The following is a 21690-nucleotide window of genomic DNA, read 5'->3' on the forward strand; positions in this document are numbered from 1 at the left end:
AAAGTTCCTCCTAGTTGAAGACTTTGTTTTTATGAAATGAACCACATTGATAACACCCACAGGCATGTGAACTTTGGCATGGTTAACATCCTGCAGGCAATCACTGGTGGAGCGCTGGACCCAGAAGCATGAGAAGACACCTCACCTGTCCTCACCGCAACTCCCTCTCTCTCTGTAAGTTGTCTGCTTGCAGTAACCGCAGCCATGTGAGACCCTCTGCCTGCCTCTTGTCTGGACTAAGGGAGGGCACCTTAATGAACTGATGTATCCCATGGAGGATGTGTACCCCACTTGGAGATTCTCTCCACAAAGGACTCTCTCCCATTAAATTCAAAAAAGCTTTATTTTGTGCTTTACTCTGTGAACTATCCCTCTCTTCCTTCTTTCTTTTTTGCCACACCACATGGCATGTGGGATCTTAGTCCCTGACCTAAAGATGGAGCCTATACCTGCTGCAACGGAAGCATGAATTCCTAACCCCTGGACCCCCAGGGAAGTCTTCCCTTCCTTCTTTTAATGAAAATACCTCCCAGACTCAGTCTCCACAGCACTGTCTCCTCAAGGGACTTCACTAGGGTTGTTCTGGGAAGGTCTGGCAAGTTGTCCTCAGCAGTCCCCACTGGCCCACTCCCAGTGCCTGAGGCAGGTAGATGGTCAAAATGACAATGTCTGGCCACTTCCATTTATTAAGCAATGATTTTGTGTTGATCCCTATTCTTAAGTGTTCCATAAAAACAGTCCATTCTCTCTGTTCACTATAGGTATTTTCTATAACGTCTCCCTAAACACTGAATTAGTTCTGAAACACCTCTTCCAGGGAAATGCAGGATTTGTTTCTTAATAGATTCTGATCACAGCATTTGGCTCAACCAAACATTAGGTAACCTTGTTTTATGTGTGTTAAAGAAACCTTATTTAACATACATTGTTGCTGCAATAATATTAAATTCATGGCCAACAGCATACAACACATGCCTAAACAAAATCTAACTCACACTTTTCTCCATAAGGCACATCATAGCCTTCTTGTGCTCAAGAACACTAGACGGCACTTCAGCACTATGCATGGGAGCCCTTTTAAACAGCAAAATCACCAACAAAAAAGCAGAAAGATGCAGAAAATGTGGCACTGAACAGACTGCCAAAAGGACATGTGTTTACATTAGGAGAGCTGAAACAAGAAGGCAATGTTGCCTCATTTGCCCTCTGTTGAGAATGTGCCGATTGGGTAACTCAAATTTTTCATCACTCTGCACATACTCATGCATGACCACAAAGTGAGCAAGTATTGATTTGAGGATTACAAATCAATTTTAATTAGTAAGTGATGCAAATATAGAACCCACTAATAATGAGGCTTCCTTGGTGAAATAGTCACTTTGACAATGATACCTGAGCTGGAAGGAACCTCAGAAATCTCTTCTGGCTACTTTCTTTGAGACTTTGGGAGGATAGTATAGTGAGGTAACTTATCCAAAAACATCCTTTGCATGTGTGATACACCTGGAACGAGATTCTAGGTCTCTCATACCCAGTTGTTGCCCTTCCCATCACATGTTATTGGGACCAAATGCAACCATTTTAACTTGCTGGTGGCACTATATGCAAAACTTTGTGCACACTTCCTCCAGATTATTCTCTGCAATAATAAAAATTTGCTTTTGATGAGAATGTTCCATTTGAGGTCTTATAGTATATGGGCACAATGAACAACATGTATATTTAAAAAAGGAAAATCTCAATCCTGAATGAAATGAGATATTAAAAGAACTCAATAAAATATTTGCAGCGAGAATAGGCTTTGACTTTTTAAAATTTAAGTTCCCCAGTGAGCCAATTCATAGATGGATAACACGAGGGGGAAATGATGTGGAAAAAGGCAAATGTGCTGTGGAATTAGAGATGTGATCATGTGATGTATAAATGCATAAATAGGAAAGATGTGCCGAGATGTGGTATTTTAGTTGGAAAGTTACTAACATATGCATATTTATAAATGTATTTTGATGCAAGAGGATCTCATTTTTTTTTATATTCCAACAATTATACAAAATTAGGTTATTCCTTATTTGGCTAAAGAAGTATAGAATTTAAAACTCAAGGTAAAAACAGCTCATAACTAATATGGCCTGCAGGCTGTTTGATAAATGTGCATACTTAAACCTATGAACTAAAAAAAAAAAAAAGAGAAGAAAGAAAGAATAGGCAAAGATTTAGTATGTTCTCTGAATAAGATTCTCTGCTTATCATCAATAAGTAGATACAGATACATTATTTCTTTTACATATAAGATTTTTAATTCAAAGAATTGCAAGCCACCTTTCTTGCTAAGACTTTCTACATTCTGGAGTCCCTTTCTCACCACTATTATAAGTTCTTCTATTCATTTGGAATGATAATTCAGAGGTCCTTATCTAATATTTATGCAACACCTTCAGATACATGGTATGATAAACTTTTCTGTTACTTACAGAACAAGATAGTTACAACTCTATTCATTTATTGCACTTTTCACATCATTAGAGAAGGAAGTTAAAGTTCTTATTCAAGGCCCCAACATCCCATTTATTTATCCATTTCTATCTGAATTGGTGTCTCAGAATCCATTCTTTGTACCCGTTAAGATAAATGATGTAATTCTCACTCATGCACAACATTTTCTTACAGTTAATTTTGTAATGAACCATCTCTCCCCCAAAACAGAGCCTCATTTGTTTTAAGGATAATTTTTATTGATGAGGAACATTTTGCAGTTTTAAAAGGATAATTTTGTTATTTATGTAACATTTTATGTCTTAAAAATTTTCTTTTCAAAGATTAAAAGCCATGATGGTCTCCTTTAGGAAAGCAGCTTATCCATCAATAAGGATCCCATCCTCTTCCAAAAATGAATCGATTAATCATGTCAAAAGATCGCAGAGGCTGGTCATAGGGCAAAATGTGGCCTCCACCTCGAACAATTACCTTAAAGAAGAAAAACAGAAGAAAAGCTGAAATTTAGAAAACTGGATATTCTAAATACATGGAAACCTTTAATTTGGATTAAAATGTTCTTAAAGCTTACATGAAATAAAGAACATAGTGTATCGGTCCATGCTTTTGGATATGCTGATTGTCTGCTTTTGATAGCATTAATAATAGGTACCTTAAGGTAAGAAAGTTTTCAAATCGTGTAGTTATTTGATTTTACACCAAATTGCATCCATCTTTCATGTATATGAAACTGGAAAATTTTTCTTTGTCTTTTTTTTAGGTGGGAGCTGTCTGCTTCTCCATGCTATGCTGTAACTCTTACCTTGTTAGGGGCCTGAGGTTGGGAGACCTACCCCAGACCAGCTCTGGTTGCAACTAGGTAGAGAAATGTACCTAATTTACCGTTCAGTAAGCTGGTCCATTGGCCTTCACACTAAGCTACACCTTTTACCTTAATTACACCTTCTACCTTAGTCTTTACCAGTAATAAAGGAGATATTTTGAGTCTCAAAAAAATTAAAACAACAACAAAAAAGAACTCCTTGACACCTGAAATTTTAAAAGGCCTAAAATTTTTTTGAGCAGCAAAAAATTAGAATTCTATTTTTCCAAGATTTTATTATAAAACATTTTCAAACATATAGCAGATTTGAAAGAATTTCATATACACACCATTTAGATACTCTCATTAACACTTTACTCGTTTTCTTACAGCTGCATCTCACTGCCCATCTATTAACCCACCTTATCTTTTTGACACATTTCAGAGTAAGATGGGGATGTCAGTATACTCCTCCCAAATTTTGTGTAAAATTGACATACAGTGGGATTCTCTGGTGGCTCAGACAGTAAAGAATCTGCCTGCAATGCAGGAGATGCCAGTTGATCCCTGGGTCAGGAAGATCCCCTGGAGAAGGAAATGGCAACCCACTCCAGTATTTTTGCCCGGAGAATCCCATGGACAGAGGAGCCTGGCGGGCTACAGTCCATGAAGTTGCAGAGTCGGACATGACTTAGTGAGTGACTCAACAACAACAACAACCAGGTCATACAATTGTTAAGTGGGGGAAGTAGCTAGAACCCTGGCTTCTGATGTGAACACTAGTGTTTTAAATAAAATTCCAGTACTTTCACAATAATTTCTTACTGTGAAGGGAACTTTACAGCTTGGTCACAGAATGTTTCACCCATCTCTCCACATACTTTTGAGATAGTTAAGGACTATGAGGGAGAAGGAAATGGCAACCCACTCCAGTATTCTTGCCTGGAGAATCCCAGGGACCGGGGAGCGTGGTGGGCTGCCGTCTATGGGGTTGCACAGAGTCCGACATGACTGAAGCGACTTAGCAGCAGCAGCAGCAGCAGCAAGGACTATGAGATGGACTTACCCCTCATTGGCCTTTGGAGACAACTGCTTCATGCTACCCTCCACCAGCAGTCAGCTGTGCCTTGCTGCTATGACAGCAATGCCCATCTACATTTGTGTTCCAGCTTGCATTTGGAAACCCAGCGTGTTCCCTTCTTTGTCACAGACCGAAAGTGAACACATCTGTGACAGGAGCCCATGCACGTGACCCTGGAGAAAGACTTCTGCTGCCCCCACGACCCCAGGCTAGAATTCTCCTCCTGTGGCTTCCCATCCAGTCCTCCAGCCTCGGCAGGAATCAGATGAGCGATTTTCATGCAACTTCAGCTCAGCTGAGGACACAACGAAGTCGTGTTTATGACAAAACCCAGCTGCTTCAGCTGGAAATGAGTTTGGCAGCAATCGTCCAGAACAGTAAGAAACTGAATACTCAGGAGCTAAAGGTCATCCTGCCTCCCTCCCCAACCAGGGCTACTGCTACTGGAGGGCTAGCACAGTGCTTCATGGCCTGGGCTTGGGAGTCGGAGGACAAGAGCGTGACCAGAGGCACCGCAAACTGTATGACCTTGGGCAACTTAACATCTCTGTGTTTCAGTTTTCTTAACGGTACAACAGGGAATGAAATATTATGTCCTGTGATAGTTGTATAAGGAATTAAAGGGATGATATCCATGGAACACAGCACAGTGCCTGGCCTGGGATGGTTCTTGAGAAATATTAGTTGTTGTAATTATTCTTCCAATAATTATCTCTACTCAAAATGTAAGATCAAAATTCATGTAACCAACATAACTAACGTAGAACATCATGTTCCTACATTAGCATAAAAATCTTGGTTTAAGGGAGTTGTTAAAAACAGTCATTCTCAAACCTAAAGGGGAATAAAATTACCCAAGCTTGTTAAAGTAAATTGTTAGGTTCTCACCCTTAGACCTCCCAGTTCTGAAGGTCCCAGCCAGGGACTAAGAATTTGTACTTCTAACAATTGCACAGTAGTTCTGGTGCTGTTGGTCCAAAGAATACTCTTTGAGGACCTCTATTTAAAAGAACTTCCTATTTTGTGGCAGGTTGTTCTGTTTTTACATCAAGGGAAATCACAAAGAAAAATTTGTGTAACATCTACTAATGACCTCACCTTAGTGTATTTTTTTCTAATCATCTGCTCTCCTGCTGTTTATACACACACACACAGACACACACACACCCTTCTACACACACACACACCCTTCTACACACACACACACACACACACCCTTCTACACACACACACACACACACACCCTTCTACATCCATGATAATCAAGTAGCCAAGAAGAGATGACAGTGACAGGGGTTAGGTGTTACAATTCTTATTCTCAGTGACTTGCCTGATCCTTGATCCAGTTCTGAGCTGCCATACGTAATGACCAAATGACATCATAAATGGTGTCATTAAGATTGGAAAGAAAAGCTCATTTAAGAACAAAGTCTTTTTCACATGCCACAAAATTCTCAAAGTATGTTCTCTAGCAGATTCCCATATAGTATTTTCCTGAAGTTAACCTCAAAAATGAATTTATGAGTGCTGAAAAAATAAACCACTCTGTTGTAATAGCCACGCCACTCACCACTCACAAATCAAGGACACAAACCACTCCAGAGTTTTTAGAGGTGTGTATGTGACAGGGCCATGATTATATATTTAAATGTGACCAGACTAATCTTGAGGCTCCCTGGATAGAAATGGTCTCATCACCAGAAACTGGATGTTTTGGGTGCTTTCACATTAGAACTGAAACTGCTAAACTCATGTGTTCCAGAGGTCATGAATTTTAAAAGGGTTATACAAAACACTTTAAAGCTTCATTCCACTTTATGTGTTAGAAAAGAATATGATTCTCCATGGAACTAGAAACATGGACCGGGCAATAAAGATTTCTCAACTGTGCCTTTTGAGATGAAATATAAGGGGAAATTCACAATGGGTGTGTTGACACAGATGTGTCGTGGGAGACTTCAAGGGGGGTCAAGGAGGAGCAGATCACTGGACAGACAATGGTGAGTGGGGAGGGGGAAAGAGATGCAGGAAAGACAGGAAACTGTGTTCAGAACGAGTGGGGCATGAAACTGCATTGCACATGCAAGAATCTGAAAGGAGTTCCGGTTATGAGGAATTAGAAGGAAAGCAGAAGGAGCAGCTGAACAGGTAAACCCCATATGACATGCTGCTGGGATCCACCGACCTTTTCATACAGGATTTGTGTGTGTGTGTTAAAATACACATAACATAAAATTATCACTCTAACCATTTTACTATGAACAATTCAGTAACGTTTAATATATTCACAATGTTGAGCAACCATCACCATTATCCAGCTGCAGAATATTTTCATCACTGCAAAGGAAACCTGTACCCATTAGCAATCACTTTCCATTCCTGTCTCCCTGCCAGTCTCTGACAATCACTAACCTACTTTTTGTTTCTATGTTTTTGTTGCCTATTCTGGGTATATCCTTGAGAGGTTTAAGCAGAATAGTGATATGCTCAGATCTGCATTAAAGGAAGATGACTTCATAGCCACTGAGGGGGCTGGTATGAAGAAAATGATACTGGGGCAAGGAGGCAAGTTAGGAGACTAGCTGTTCAGGTGAGAAATGATGTGAAGCAGAGATGGTAAGAAGGCGAGAGAAGAGGGACGTTGGGGTTGAACCTGAAAAATTAGTGATTAATCAGGAATAAAGTTAAGTGGAAAACTCTCCCTGCTCCCCAACACATGAACATCCTTCCCATTCCAGGCTTCTGAAACATGGAGCTTGGTTATTAACCAAGAGGCACATGGCCAAAGCAGGTCAGGAGGCAGGTGAAAGAGGACAGATTTCTTTTTTTTGGATGACTGTGGCTGTGTGCCAATGAAACTGGACACTGAAATTAGAACTTCATACAACTGTTATGTGAAACAAAAATCATATTCTTTTTTTTCAAACATTGCTGCTGCTGCTGCTGCTAAGTCGCTTCAGTCGTGTCCGACTCTGTGCAACCCCATAGACAGCAGCCCACCAGGCTCCCCCGTCCCTGGGATTCTCCAGGCAAGAACACTGGAGTGGGTTGCCATTTCCTTCTCCAATGCATGAAAGTGAAAAGTGAAAGTGAAGTCGCTCAGTCGTGTCCAACTCTTAGCAACCCCATGAACTGCAGCCCACCAGGCTCCTCTGTCCATGGGATTTTCCAGGCAAGAGTACTGGAGTGGGGTGCCATTTGGCTTGTGTGCCACAGGCAGAGAGGCAGAGTTGGCCAACCCTGGCTTTAGAACACATCTTCCTGACATCACCATGAGGCAAGTGGCTAACATCACCCTCACCACTTCATGCAGTAGAGCGTGAGAATCTGAGAGTTCATCCAGATTAGTTTCCCTCTCCTCCGATTCACAGAGGAGGTTTTGGTGCCTGACTTCAGGCCATACAGCTTGTGAGTGACAGTGTCAGGCTGGAGCTTGGGTATCTTGATTTAAGTCTTACCTACCTTCTCCCACTCGATTCCAAAAATCAAAATTTAAGATTTCATCTACAGCCACAAAGTCCTTCTGCCATTTCTCATCAGCAGTTCATCATTTTTTTTTCACTTTAAGGGAATTTATTCTAATAAATACCTTAAAATTAAGGATTAAGCTCAAGTTATACAGAGAATTATTATTTTCAAAAATTATTTATTTATTTATTTATTTTAAAGAGGACAGATTTCTAGTTCTTGTTTTCTACTACAGATTCATGGAGACACTCAAGATCATCTTGTTTGTTTCTGACTTACATTAAAGTTCTTTTATTATTTTTATTCCATTCCACATTTACAAATGCTTACCTTTTCACTTTCAGACATGAACCCTGAGTATAAGTTAAATAAATAGGCATTCAAATAAAATGTATACTAAAAAGAAAAGGTACTTGGGAATAAGAATAAAAAATAAGCCAAAGCTTGCTAGCAGCCACCTCATAACAAAAGAGTGAGGCAAATCACTTTCAATACAAGAAAAAAAGCCAAGATCGAGGCTCAGTGTTGCTCCCACAACACTCTGGGAAGACTCCTTCACATTTACCACTGTAAGTTCTACTATAGCAAATGATTATGGAGGCAAAAAGGTGCTTTGCTGCTGCTGCTGCTGCTAAGTCGCTTTAGTCGTGTCCGACTCTGTGCAACCCCATAGACGGCTTTAGCTGACCTAAGTGTAGCCACAGCAGCGGCATCATTTCTAGAGTAGTCAATACATAACTTTGGTGCTAGCTTACAGTCCCAAGGTGCTTTCCAGGTGCACCATCTAACTTAATCAATTGAAACAAAATCATAATTTAGGATTTCCACTTTTCATTATGACATTAATAGCATGTGCCAAACCAATGCCACTATTAAAAACAACAATAAAAACTTAAGGTCATGGAATCATGAGTCAGCACATCTAGGTTTGAGCCTAGTTCTGTGACTTGGGCACAATGACTTAATTATCCCTATTTTCCCATCTGTAAAATGGAGATAGGAATTAAGGTAACCAGTTGTCTCAATTTACCCAGGACTGAGAAGTTATTAGGAGCATAGAACCTTTAGTGCTAATGCTGAAATCTGTAATGGTTAGTCACCATAAGAAAAGTAACCTTTCTGTGAGAATTCAGAGAAACAGTGCATATAAAATATCCCATGGCACTCAGTCCACAGATGCATATTAAGCTCGTACCACGTAGCATATAGGCAAATAATAAGCACTTAGCCAGAGTGTCATTATCTGAATTTTAATAGTCAACTGAGTATGTTTTCCTTTTAAGAGCAGAGAAAGATTAGAAGTTACTAAGAACTGTAAACTTTATTACTATACTTTTTCAGAAAGATAGATCACAATATTTTCTTTAGGAAGGGATATATTTCTCTTCCAGGCTTCTTTTATTTCCATGCTATCAATCCTTCCTTCCATGGGAAAGGGGGTCCCAATTAAAGTAAGGAAGCAACTTAAATAAGAAATCAAACCTTTGTCAATATGCTTACCTGTCTAGAGCAAACTGTATCCCTTAAGCCTGCCAACACCAAGATCCATCCCATTCTTTCCCTCCACCCCCTTTCACCACATGCAATGCCAAACACCCTTTTCTCTCCACACAGAAATGTCAAGCAAGCAAGACCTTACTTGTCTTAGCAGAATGGCAAAAAGCCACTGTCTTTTTTGCCTTTTAAGAACGCACTTTATAACACAGGATTTGATGCAGTTAAAAAGTACTCAGATTTTTACTTCCTTCATGAAGTAAAAGTTTTTATACTTGATATCCACAAGGGAATAAAAAGCACAATCCAGTTCATTAATTACCTTCCTCAATATCGAACTTTATGAGCTACATACAGTCTGTAGTTTTCTTTTGGAGGAGAGACTGAGAGTGGAGGAGAGGGCAGAGGTTAGAGCAGCAAACGCTCTCTGCCAGGAGTGGTGTGAGGACTTAGATCCTGACGCACTGTCTGCTGGGTAACATGGAAACAAGGGCCAGCCAACTTGCCAAAATCTGGCTTCCTGCAAACAGCAGCGCGGGTTGGCTCCAGCAGTGGTGCGCTGAAGTTCTTTTCCACTGGCTGAGGAGATTGGATTAATAAGCACATTGCTGATCTACTTCACATTCAGAGACATCATGTTGGTACCCTGAAATCAGCCATGGTGGGACAGCTTACACCATGGAAATCAGCAAGCACTAGAGATCCGGGTCTCCCTTCCTCTCCAAGCTAGTTTACCTCAGACCACTGGTTCTCTGATACTTTGACTCTCCTGGGGAAACATGAAATCTTAGGCCATTCTTTCTCTTTCCCAAAGCAAAAGAAATATTCATTCAAATACGTAAATTATAAGGCCCAAATCTCTGAAACCTTGGCTCAGGATATCAGATGGGCTGGGTTTCAAATATTTGCAAGAAGGTAAGAATATTAATGGACTTTCCTGGTGGCCCAGTGGTAAAGAATCTGTCTGCTAATGCAGGAGATGCGGGTTTGAGCCCTCGGTTGGGAAGATCCTCTGGAAAAGGAAATGGCAACCCACTCCAGTATTCCTACCTGGGGAATCCCATGGACAGAGGAACCTGGTGGGCCACAGTCTGAAGTGAAGTGAAGTGAAGTCACTCAGTCGTGTCCGACTCCTTGTGACCCCATGGACTGTAGCCTACCAGGCTCCTCCCTCCATGGGATTCTCCAGGCAAGAGTACTGAAGTGGGTTGCCATTTCCTTCTCCAGGGGATCTTCCCAACCCAGGGATCGAACCTAGGTCTCCTGCATTCCAGGCAGATGCTTTAACCTCTGAGCCACCAGGGAAGCCTATGAGGTTGCAAAAAGAGTCAGACATGACTTAGCGACTGAACAACAACAATATTAATATTTGCCTGCTTCCAATCTACACCATCTTTACTGATAAACCAAAGAGTGCAGGCAAAAATAGTGCCCTTAGTCCAGCTGACAACGCAGCAATATCGCAACACAACCTTATTTTGTTCCTTCATTTCTCTACCCACTCTAAACTGTACCATGTTGGCTCCATTTAATATTCCCATAAGCAACTTGGTTCCTATAAGCAACCAGATAAGTAAATCTGGTTACACTTCAAATTAAAACAACAAAAAGTTACTGTTTAAAAAGCAAACCCCAATTCCCTTTGTTCCTCAAATATCATTAATTTTTAAAACCCATTCTCCATGTGTGGATAATACTTTAAATGTTAGCCTTCTTAGTATTTATTCACTTTCCATAATGAAATGGTTCTCTGTTAAATTTCAATAGGTTATTAAAAATAAAAAACAACTTAGCTAAGAGAAAATTATGCATCATTGCTTAGCTGTTATACCTCAGCAAATAGATCTGCTATCCAATTTATATTTTAGATAACACAATAAATTAGCACCCTGAGTATTAACTAAGTGCATATTTGGGTAGCTTAATTTAGAAGCATTCTTTTTATGCTAATCAGTCCTCTCTAATGAAATAGAATCACATGAACTAAACCGACTCTTGGCAAATAGTCAGAGTAAAATTGGGAGTTGCTATTGTTTATTATTTCCTTTGTTTTCAGGAAGCAAGCTCTGTGTGTGTGTGTTTTTTTTAAGAAAAGGGAAAAAAAATCATCAAATACCGAGAATTCAGTTTTTTTTGGAGAGGACACACTAGTCAGCCACTGAGATAATGAAACTTCTACAACTCCTTCCATAAATTTTTGTTTCCCAGAATATTTTTCCGTTTTTCTTTTATGTAACACAGAAAGGAAATAGTCTTCGGTGGACATAAACAATGCATCCTTTCGCTTGATGGGAATTGTTTTGAACTATTCATTATCTCAGCATGTCTAGTCTATTTCCTAGAAGAAATTCTGGTGTGTACAAGTGGTGAGCCACTACTACATTCCTTGAGAACTGTAGTATTTGAATACACACAGTAGTGAGAGGGGTGTGGGCATAAGGTAGGGGCCAACTTGATTTTAATTCTAATTCACTGAAATTTCCTGGGTGCTAGGAACTGTGCTAAGGGGCTTGCTACAAACATAAATCAGATATCATTCCTGTCCTCAAGGAGCTCCATGTCAAATAGGGGAGAAAGGTAAATGAAACCCCAGGGGGGTGCCTGCAACAGGAGCTGTACATAGAGATGCAGAAAAGGAGGAATTCTGGGAGAAGGGCTTCCTAGAGGTGATACTGGCGTTTAGCTCTGAAAAGCAAATGGGGGTTTTCCAGGCAGTTGGAGGAGGAAGAAGGGCCTGGTATGAAAAGCAGAGGGAATCCCATGGGAATTACTGGCTGACAAAATAGTAAGGTGTGTTTGGGGAACTATAACATGTTTTGCTTTGTTTTTCAGGATTCTAATTAAGAAAGAGGGAGAGTGAGAATCCAGGTTGGGGAAGGAAGCAGAGGCCAGATCAAGTAGCCTTACTTATGTGTGTATAGGGTTTGGACTTCATTCTTCACGGAGTTAGTGAGAGATTTTAGACAAGGATAAAACTGGATTGGACTTACATTCTGGAAAAAGCACAAAGAGAAGGGTAGGTTGGAGAGGAAGAATACTAGTTAAGACCAGCTAAGGAGGCTATTTTAAAAGGAAAAAGTTTAAAAAACAAGTTAAAACACATATTCAGAGTGTTCCTGAACAGCATCTTTCAAAATTTGTGCCTTTTCTTAAAACACCACAAAGCAAAAACTGTTTCACTTAAGAAATCATAACGTAGTATAGCCAATTTTTTTATGTCCTCCAAAATGTTGTATGTTTTCTAATTGGTTTGTATAAAATTAGTGTTTTTCAAGTAGTTCTTTGTGGTTTCTGTGTCAAGCACTAGGAAGTGAGTAAAATCAAGTCAGTGAGAAGGGTACTATAAACCAAATGCAAGAAAGGCTAGCTAAGGAACAGGGTGAGTCATATTTGCCAATAGCTATTCTTTTTTTGTTGTTTGTTTATAGCTTCTTTTGATTTTTTTTTTTTTACTTTATTTTACTTTACAATACTGTATTGGTTTTGCCATACATTGACATGAATCCACCATGGGTGTACATGCGTTCCCAAACATGAACCCCCCTCCCACCTCCCTCCCCATAACATCTCTCTGGGTCATCACCGTGCACCAGCCCCAAGCATGCTGTATCCTGCATCGGACATAGACTGGTGATTTGATTCTTACATGATATTATACATGTTTCAATGCCATTTTCCCAAATCATCCCACCCTCTCCCTCTCCCTCTGAATCCAAAAGTCCGTTATACATATCTGTGTCTTTTTTGCTGTCTTGCATACAGGGTCGTCATTGCCATCTTTCTAAATTCCATATATATATGTTAGTATACTGTATTGGTGTTTTTCTTTCTGGCTTACTTCACTCTGTATAATCGGCTCCAGTTTCATCCATCTCATCAGAACTGATTCAAATGTATTCTTTTTAACAGCTGAGTAATACTCCATTGTGTATACGTACCACAGCTTTCTTATCCATTCATCTGCTGATGGACATCTAGGTTGTTTCCATGTCCTGGCTATTATACACGGTGCTGTGATGAACATTGGGGTACATGTGCCTCTTTCAATTCTGGTTTCCTCAGTGTGTATGCCCAGGAGTGGGATTGCTGGGTCATAAGGCAGTTCTATTTGCAATTTTTTAAGGAATCTCCACACTGTTCTCCATAGTGGCTGTACTAGTTTGCATTCCCACCAACAGTGTAGGAGGGTTCCCTTTTCTCCACACCCTCTCCAGCATTTATTGCTTGCAGATTTTTGGATTGCAGACATTCTGACTGGTGTGAAGTGGTACCTCATTGTGGTTTTGATTTGCATTTCTCTAATAATGAGTGATGTTGAGCATCTTTTCATGTGTTTGTTAGCCATCTGTATGTCTTCTTTGGAGAAATGTCTATTTAGTTCTTTGGCCCATTTTTTGATTGGGTCGTTTATTTTTCTGGAATTGAGCTGCATAAATTGCTTGTATATTTTTGAGATTAGTTGTTTGTCAGTTGCTTCATATGCTATTATTTTCTCCCATTCCGAAGGCTGTCTTTTCACCTTGCTTATATTTTCCTTTGTTGTGCAGAAGCTTTTAATTTTAATTAGATCCCACTTGTTTATTTTTGCTTTTATTTCCAGAATTCTGGGGGGTGGATCATAGAGGATCCTGCTGTGATTTATGTCGGAGAGTGTTTTGCCTATGTTCTCCTCTAGGAGTTTTATAGTTTCTGTTCTTACATTTAGATCTTTAATCCATTTTGAGTTTATTTTCGTGTGCGGTGTTAGAAAGTGATCTAGTTTCATTCTTTTACAAGTGGTTGACTAGTTTTCCCAGCACCACTTATTAAAGAGATTGTCTTTACTCCATTGTATATTCTTGCCTCCTTTGTCAAAGATAAGGTGTCCATATGTGTGTGGATTTATCTCTGGGCTTTCTATTTTGTTCCATTGATCTATATTTCTGTCTTTGTGCCAGTACCATACTGTCTTGATGACTATGGCTTTGTAGTAGAGCCTGAAGTCAGGCAAGTTGATTCCTCCAATTCCATTCTTCTTTCTCAAGATTGCTTTGGCTATTCGAGGTTTTTTGTATTTCCATACAAATCTTGAAATGATTTGTTCTAGTTCTGTGAAAAATATCGCTGGTAGCTTGATAGGGATTGCATTGAATTTGTAAATTGCTTTGGGTAGTATACTCATTTTCACTATATTGATTCTTCTGATCCATGACCATGGTATATTTCTCCATCTATTAGTGTCCTCTTTGATTTCTTTCATCAGTGTTTTATAGTTTTCTATATATAGGTCTTTAGTTTCTTTAGGTAGATATATTCCTAAGTATTTTATTCTTTTCGTTGCAATGGTGAATGGAATTGTTTCCTTAATTTCTTTTTCTACTTTCTCATTATTAGTGTATAGGAATGCAAGGGATTTCTGAATGTTGATTTTATATCCTGCAACTTTACTATATTCATTAATTAGCTCTAGTAATTTTCTGGTGGAGTGTTTAGGGTTTTCTATGTAGAGGATCATGTCATCTGCAAACAGTGAAAGTTTTACTTCTTCTTTTCCAATTTGGATTCCTTTTATTTCTTTTTCTGCTCTGATTGCTGTGGCCAAAACTTCCAGAACTATGTTGAATAGTAGCGGTGAAAGTGGGCACCCTTGTCTTGTTCCTGACTTTAGGGGAAATGCTTTCAATTTTTCACCATTGAGGATAATGTTTGCTGTGGGTTTGTCATATATAGCTTTTATTATGTTGAGGTATGTTCCTTCTATTCCTGCTTTCTGGAGAGTTTTTATCATAAATGGATGTTGAATTTTGTATTAGGCCTTCTCTGCATCTATTGAGATAATCATATGGCTTTTATTTTTCAATTTGTTGATGTGGTGAATTACATTGATTGATCTTCAGATACTGAAGAATCCTTGCATCCCTGGGATAAAGCCCACTTGGTCATGGTGTATGATCTTTTTAATGTGTTGTTGGATTCTGATTGCTAGAATTTTGTTGAGGATTTTTGCATCTATGTTCATCAGTGATATTGGCCTGTAGTTTTCTTTTTTTGTGACATCTTTGTCAGGTTTTGGTATTAGGGTGATGGTGGCCTCATAGAATGAGTTTGGAAGTTTACCTTCCTCTGCAATTTTCTGGAAGAGTTTCAGTAGGATAGGTGTTAGCTCTTCTCTAAATTTTTGGTAGAATTCAGCTGTGAAGCCATCTGGATCTGGGTTTTTGTTTGCTGGAAGATTTCTAATTACAGTTTCAATTTCTGTGCTTGTGATGGGTCTGTTAAGATTTTCTATTTCTTCCTGGTTCAGTTTTGGAAAATTGTACTTTTCTAAGAATTTGTCCATTTCTTCCACGTTGTCCATTTTATTGGCATACAACTGCTGATAGTAATCTCTTATGATCCTTTGTATTTCTATGTTGTCTGTTGTGATTTCTCCATTTTCATTTCTAATTTTATTGATTTGATTTTTCTGTCTTTGCTTCTTGATGAGTCTGGCTAGTGGTTTGTCAATTTTATTTATCCTTTCAAAGAACCAGCTTTTGGCTTTGTTGATTTTTGCTATGGTCTCTTTTGTTTCTTTTGCATTTATTTCTGCCCTAATTTTTAAGATTTCTTTCCTTCTACTAACTCTGGGGTTCTCCAATTCTTCCTTTTCTAGTTGCTTTAGGTGTAGAGTTAGGTTATTTATTTGACTTTTTGCTTGTTTCTTGAGGTATGCCTGTAGTGCTATGAACTTTCCTCTTAGCACTGCTTTTATAGTGTCCCACAGGTTTTGGGTTGTTGTGTTTTCATTTTCATTAGTTTCTATGCATATTTTGATTTCTTTTTTGATTTCTTCTGTGATTTGCTGGTTATTCAGAAGTGTGTTGTTCAACCTCCATATGTTGGAATTTTTAATAGTTTTTCTCCTGTAATCCAATAGCTATTCTTAATTTTCTGGTAAGACTCACAGCAACGCAACTGGCTAAACCATTTCCTTGTTCTTTCAGTGGAAAAGTGATGGAAGTGTTAGAAAAAGATTCAGATTTTTCTCCCTGTAGTCCAGAGCTTGCCTGCAAATCCAGACATATGTTGAAATGTCTCTTTTATTAGTTGCTTCTTATACTAAGCCACTGTTGGTAAGCTGAGGCAAAAAGGTGCTGAAAGACTAAATTTCTAATTGCTTTAAGCTGGGTATTTTGATAGCCAACATTAACCCAGGTCATCCAAAAAGAAAATTGCATCTCCCAATTAGAGGAGCACTATGACTTAGACATGACACGTCCATTCCATCCTTTTACTGGGTGTGGATGCTACAGTCTTTTAATTGACAATAGCCAGAGAAGAATATGGGAATGAGAGCGAGAGAAAAGGAAGCTAGACTATGAATGTTAGACTTTAGGCCCCTTTCCACTTCACAAACTCAGGTGAAAGATGCCCAGAAACAAGCCCAGGAGTTGGTGATACAGTGGAATAATCAGACCTCTTGTATATTACTGGCAAGAATACAATCAACTGGGAAAACAGTTTGGCGTTACCTAAGGAAGCTAAAGAGGTTCAAACACTATTAAATCATCTGTTCTACCTCTGTGCATTATTCTTAAGAGAAACTCTAGCATGCAGGCCCAAGGAGATATGTGCAGCAATATTGTTCATAGCAGCAATATTTATAGTAACAGAAAGCTGGAAACAACCCAAATGCCCATCAACAGTGGAATGGATGAATGATGTAATCATATGATAGAATGCTATTCAGCAGTGAAAAGGAACAAAGCACAATCCTGAACATATCAACATGGGTGAATCTCAAAATATTGAAGAGCAAAAGTACAGTGTTGCAAAATATATATAGAAGAATTCTTTTTATGTAAAACTGGATCATTAAAAAAGCAAGAGAGTTCCAGAAAAACATCTATTTCTGCTTTATTGACTTCTGCTTTGACTGTGTGAATCACAATAAACTGTGGAAAATTCTGAAAGAGATGGGAATACCAGACCACCTAACCTGCCTCTTGAGAAACCTATATGCAGGTCAGGAAGCAACAGTTAGAAATGGACATGGAACAACAGACTGGCTCCAAATAGGAAAAGGAGTACGTCAAGGCTGTATATTGTCACCCTGCTTATTTAACTTATATGCAGAGTACATCATGGGAACCGCTGGACTGGAAGAAGCACAAGCTGGAATCAAGATTCTGGGAGAAATATCAATAACCTCAGATATGCAGATGACACCACCTTTATGGCAGAAAGTGAAGAGGAGCTAAAAAGCCTCTTAATGAAAGTGAAAGAGGAGAGTGAAAAAGTTTGCTTAAAGCTCAACATTCAGAAAATGAAGATCATGGCATCTGGTCCCATCACTTCATGGGAAATAGATGTGGAAACAGTGGAAACAGTGTCAGACTTTATTTTTGGGGCTCCAAAATCACTGCAGATGGTGAATGCAGCCATGAAATTAAAAGACGCTTACTCTTTGGAAGGAAAGTTATGACCAACCTAGATAGCATATTCAAAAGCAGAGACATTACTTTGCCAACAAAGGTCCATCTAGTCAAGGCTATGGTTTTTCCTGTGGTCATGTATGGATGTGAAAGTTGGACTGTGAAGAAAGCTGAGTGCTGAAGAATTGATGCTTTTGAACTGTGGTGTTGGAGAAGACTCTTGAGAGTCCCTTGGACTGCAAGGAGGTCCAACCAGTCCTTTCTAAAGGAGATCAGTCCTGGGTGTTCATTGGAAGGACTGATGCTAAAGCTGAAACTCCAATACTTTGGCCACCTCATGCAAAGAGCTGACTCATTGGAAAAGACCCTGATGCTGGGAGGGATTGGGGGCAGGAGGAGAAGGGGACGACAGAGGATGAGATGGCTGGATGGCATCACTGACTCGATGCACATGAGTCTGAGTGAACTCTGGGAGATGGTGATGGACAGGGAGGCCTGGCGTGCTGCGATTCATGGAGTTGCAAAGAGTTGGACACGACTGAGTGACTGAACTGAACTGAACTGAAACATGAAAAGTAAAATATTGTTTATGGAGATGTTTATCTGTAGTAAAACTATAAATTTTTAAAAAAAGGATGGTAGAAAGAAAACCCAGGGCAGTGGTTTACCTCCAGGGCCAGTGAGGGAAGAGAATGGGATTGGGAGTGTGGGCTGCTGGTAATGCTACATTTCCTAAATGACTTCTAAGCACAGAAGTAGTCATTTATCATTGTTTGTTTGATCTTATACAAGTATAATACATATTTTTGGTAATTCTTCAACTTTTAATTAAAAAGAAAAGAAAAAACCCACCTATTGATACTGCCAAACTCATAAAAATGAATCTATAAGAAATTTAACATGTTCTCTGTTGTGCTTTTCCCTTCCGCCCAACACAGAGATAATGAAATGGACCATATGTTTAAACATGGTAAGTGGGGAGAATATGGAGAAGCAATTGAACAAAACAAATGCAAAAGTGGGAAGTCCCCTTCTGGCAAGCGGCTCCAAGAAGACAGAACTGGTACCACAATGGAAACCTTGGGACTCCAGTTGCTGCATAAATAATAATAATAAATAGAGGAACAAAAATAAACACCCACATCTCCATGCTGGAGAGCAGAAGAGCAAGAAGTTGCCAAACATTTTTTTGTTTTGCTAGATTATTTTTTATTCTCTAAATCTAAGCCTATATATTCCCCTTCTTCCCTGTTTCTGTATGTTAGAAGCTCAGTATAAGTGGGGGGAAGAAAAAACAGAATAAAATAAAGGCTGGATGCTTCATTTATTGTCAACAGGGATGTTTCAGATCACTTTTAAACTAGAAGGGACTCAAATGCTTTAGAAACATCTCATCACTCAATTTAGCAACTTTCATATACTGTTGTTAGACTGCCATGAACAAAATGTGCAGGCCCCTCCACTTCTTCCATCTCTCATCAAGACTGTTTCCATGTTATGGTAAAGTAAACACTAGATACAGTGGAAATATTTCTAGGTCTATCTGATGAATAATACCCCATTTCATCATCTGAGCCTTTAAGACATAGTATCTCATAGGGACTGTATTAGACGGGGCTGGGGGGAGCTTCTTATCCTGTGAAAACAGATTCATGCTAGGAGATGTCAATAAAGACAATAAAATTAATATTTATTACATGCTTACTAGGTCCCAGAGTATCAAGGAATACATAAGCATTATCTTAATTAATCCTAATAATGAATCCTTCTGCAAGAGAATTAGGTATTAATATTACGATGAGGAACTTCTTAGAGAGGTTAAGAAATTTGCCCAAGGTCACGCAGTTAGTAAGTGGTGGAGCTAGGAACTAATCCAGGTTGAACACAGTATCCACTCTCCTAATTCCTATACTTCAGGGTCACTTGAGTATGGTGATAGTAGAAGTAGTGAGAATCACCAAGGTAATAAATAAAATTCAAGTTCATAACTTCTCAGCTTGAGAAGATGGCCCATGTTTGGGTACATGGGAAGGTCTACGAATTATTATCAACAATTCAAATAGTCTAACGCACAGGTTCTTTGTCTTTTTGTGCCATAGACCCCTATGGCTGTTTAGTGTCACCTATAAATACCTTTCAGAACAATGTTTTTAAATACATGATTCACTCATATATATTATGATACATAGGTATCATAGATTGCAAATTAAAATTATAGATCGACATTATCAAAACAGTTAAACATGGGACTTCACTTGTGGTCCAGTGGTTAAAACTCTGCACTCCTTCCCAGAGCAGGAGTTCTGGGTTCAATCCCTGGTCAGGGAACTAGATCCCACATGCCACAACTAAGACCCAGCACAGCCAAATAAATAAAATGAATACAAATAAATATTAAAAAACACAAAACAAAATAACAAACATGAATCTGTGACACATCAACATATGTCCTTCTATATGAACACATAACAAAAGAGCAACTTGTGGGTCTGATAACTTCTATAACTTTAGGCATAAGCACTGTTTCTAGCTATTTGCAACAGCGTCTGTGTTTGATATGAAACTATCTCTGCTTTCTATGGTGACAAAGTCAAACGCACTGCTAATACTGCTTTGGTTTGTTGCCTACATTCATAATGGAAGGAAATGCTAAATTTCATAATTCATAATAGGAGGAAATGATGTTCCAGTTAGAGGTTAGTGAAAATAAAGATGCAATTTTCCCCCCTTATAAGTTCACTGACCTCTTAAATCCTAACCAAAAAGCCTCACCCCAGGTTGGCAATCTATTAAATAACCTAACTAAGAAGCATTAAGGTTACTCCTGATAAGGCTTCAGTCTAAATCATTGCAATTTTATTTTTGCTTTGGCACAGAACTAATCATATCTATCTAATATATTACTGGATCAATAATTAATATCCAGAAACAAACTGTGACTGGTGGACATCCTTGCTGTTTACAGGATGATGTTTACAGGAGATCTTGCTTGACCTAGTTGTATCCTTGTTGGAAAGTAATAAGAAGGCACTACTATCTGAAGACACCGCACATGAGGACCACATCGTTTTGGTATAGGACAAAATGCTGCTGGGAAAAGGAAGCTAATGTTTTGAGTAAATAAAAAAGTTTTTCTATGAATCTAAATTACCAACAGTCTATCAGTGTTTTGAGAGAACAAAGACCACTTGTCAACCTACAATACATGGCAGTTTTAAACTGAGGTTTAAAACTTAGTTTAAGGTTTTGGCTGAGGATTTCAGAGAATCAGAGCCACATCAGTAAATACTGTTGACTAGAGGACACTTTTCTAAATGTGATGCTTCAGATCAATGGCTGGTTTGTTAAGAGTAAATCTATGTTCTCAGGTTTCTGGTTGGCTGGTAAGTAAGTAAAATAGCTCAGGATTTAGAGCACCCTCTAGGAATCAGAACAGAAGTTTATCCAAACATAAGCCACACAGGATTCCTGTAAGATAGATGGGAGCCATTTCAGTATCAATAAAGGAACAAAAGACATACAGTTTATGTCCCCAAACCAGCTGCATATTAAATTCCCTAAGAAGCTTAAATATTGATGCTCAGGTCTTAACCCTAGACCAATAAAGTCAGAATATATGGAAACAGGCCTTGGGAATCTATATTTGCTAGCATTGAGACACACTGGATTAGGAAACCGTAATGGAAAGGAATGATCCCAAGTTCTTTGCCATTCTTGTTAGCAAGAGGAATCTCGCCTTGCTCTGTGATTTGCTTTGACCAAGATGATGCAGTGAAAATAATAGTCTGGGACTTTTTAACCCTAGCCTTAAAAGGATGGGCATCTCTTGCTTCTCAGTTTAGGAGACCTGCCGCCATGCTGGGAAGTCTAGGCCAGGACACCGCATGGTTAGAGGTCATATGGAGAGAGTGCTAGAGGAGAAGAGACTCACTTGGATGTTCTAGCTATAGCCAAAC

The 21690-nt window shown here is 39.0% G+C and overlaps 1 protein-coding gene, 1 long non-coding RNA gene and 1 other non-coding gene across 3 annotated transcripts in view; 1 reads left to right on the plus strand and 2 right to left on the minus strand.

Moving 5' to 3' along the window:
• The window catches only part of LOC102190196, a 33778-nt gene extending 29923 nt beyond the window's left edge, over nucleotides 1-3855 (plus strand). The window contains exons 4-6 of the long non-coding RNA XR_309950.3: nucleotides 97-174; nucleotides 2817-3151; nucleotides 3254-3855. This is a non-coding gene — a long non-coding RNA (uncharacterized LOC102190196). The remainder of the gene's footprint in view (nucleotides 1-96; nucleotides 175-2816; nucleotides 3152-3253) is intronic.
• Nucleotides 2846-21690, minus strand: part of CPVL (carboxypeptidase, vitellogenic like) — a 105907-nt gene continuing 87062 nt past the window's right edge. Inside the window, exon 12 of the mRNA XM_018047099.1 lies at nucleotides 2846-2964. Coding sequence (XP_017902588.1) covers nucleotides 2860-2964 — 105 coding nt within the window. The 3' untranslated portion in view covers nucleotides 2846-2859. The remainder of the gene's footprint in view (nucleotides 2965-21690) is intronic.
• Nucleotides 10572-10643, minus strand: TRNAS-GGA. The gene has a single exon. It is a non-coding gene; the product is annotated as a tRNA-Ser (tRNA).

The sequence above is a fragment of the Capra hircus genome, chromosome 4 (genome assembly GCF_001704415.2).
Source record: "Capra hircus breed San Clemente chromosome 4, ASM170441v1, whole genome shotgun sequence".
In the NCBI taxonomy this organism is placed as follows: Eukaryota; Metazoa; Chordata; class Mammalia; order Artiodactyla; family Bovidae; genus Capra; species Capra hircus.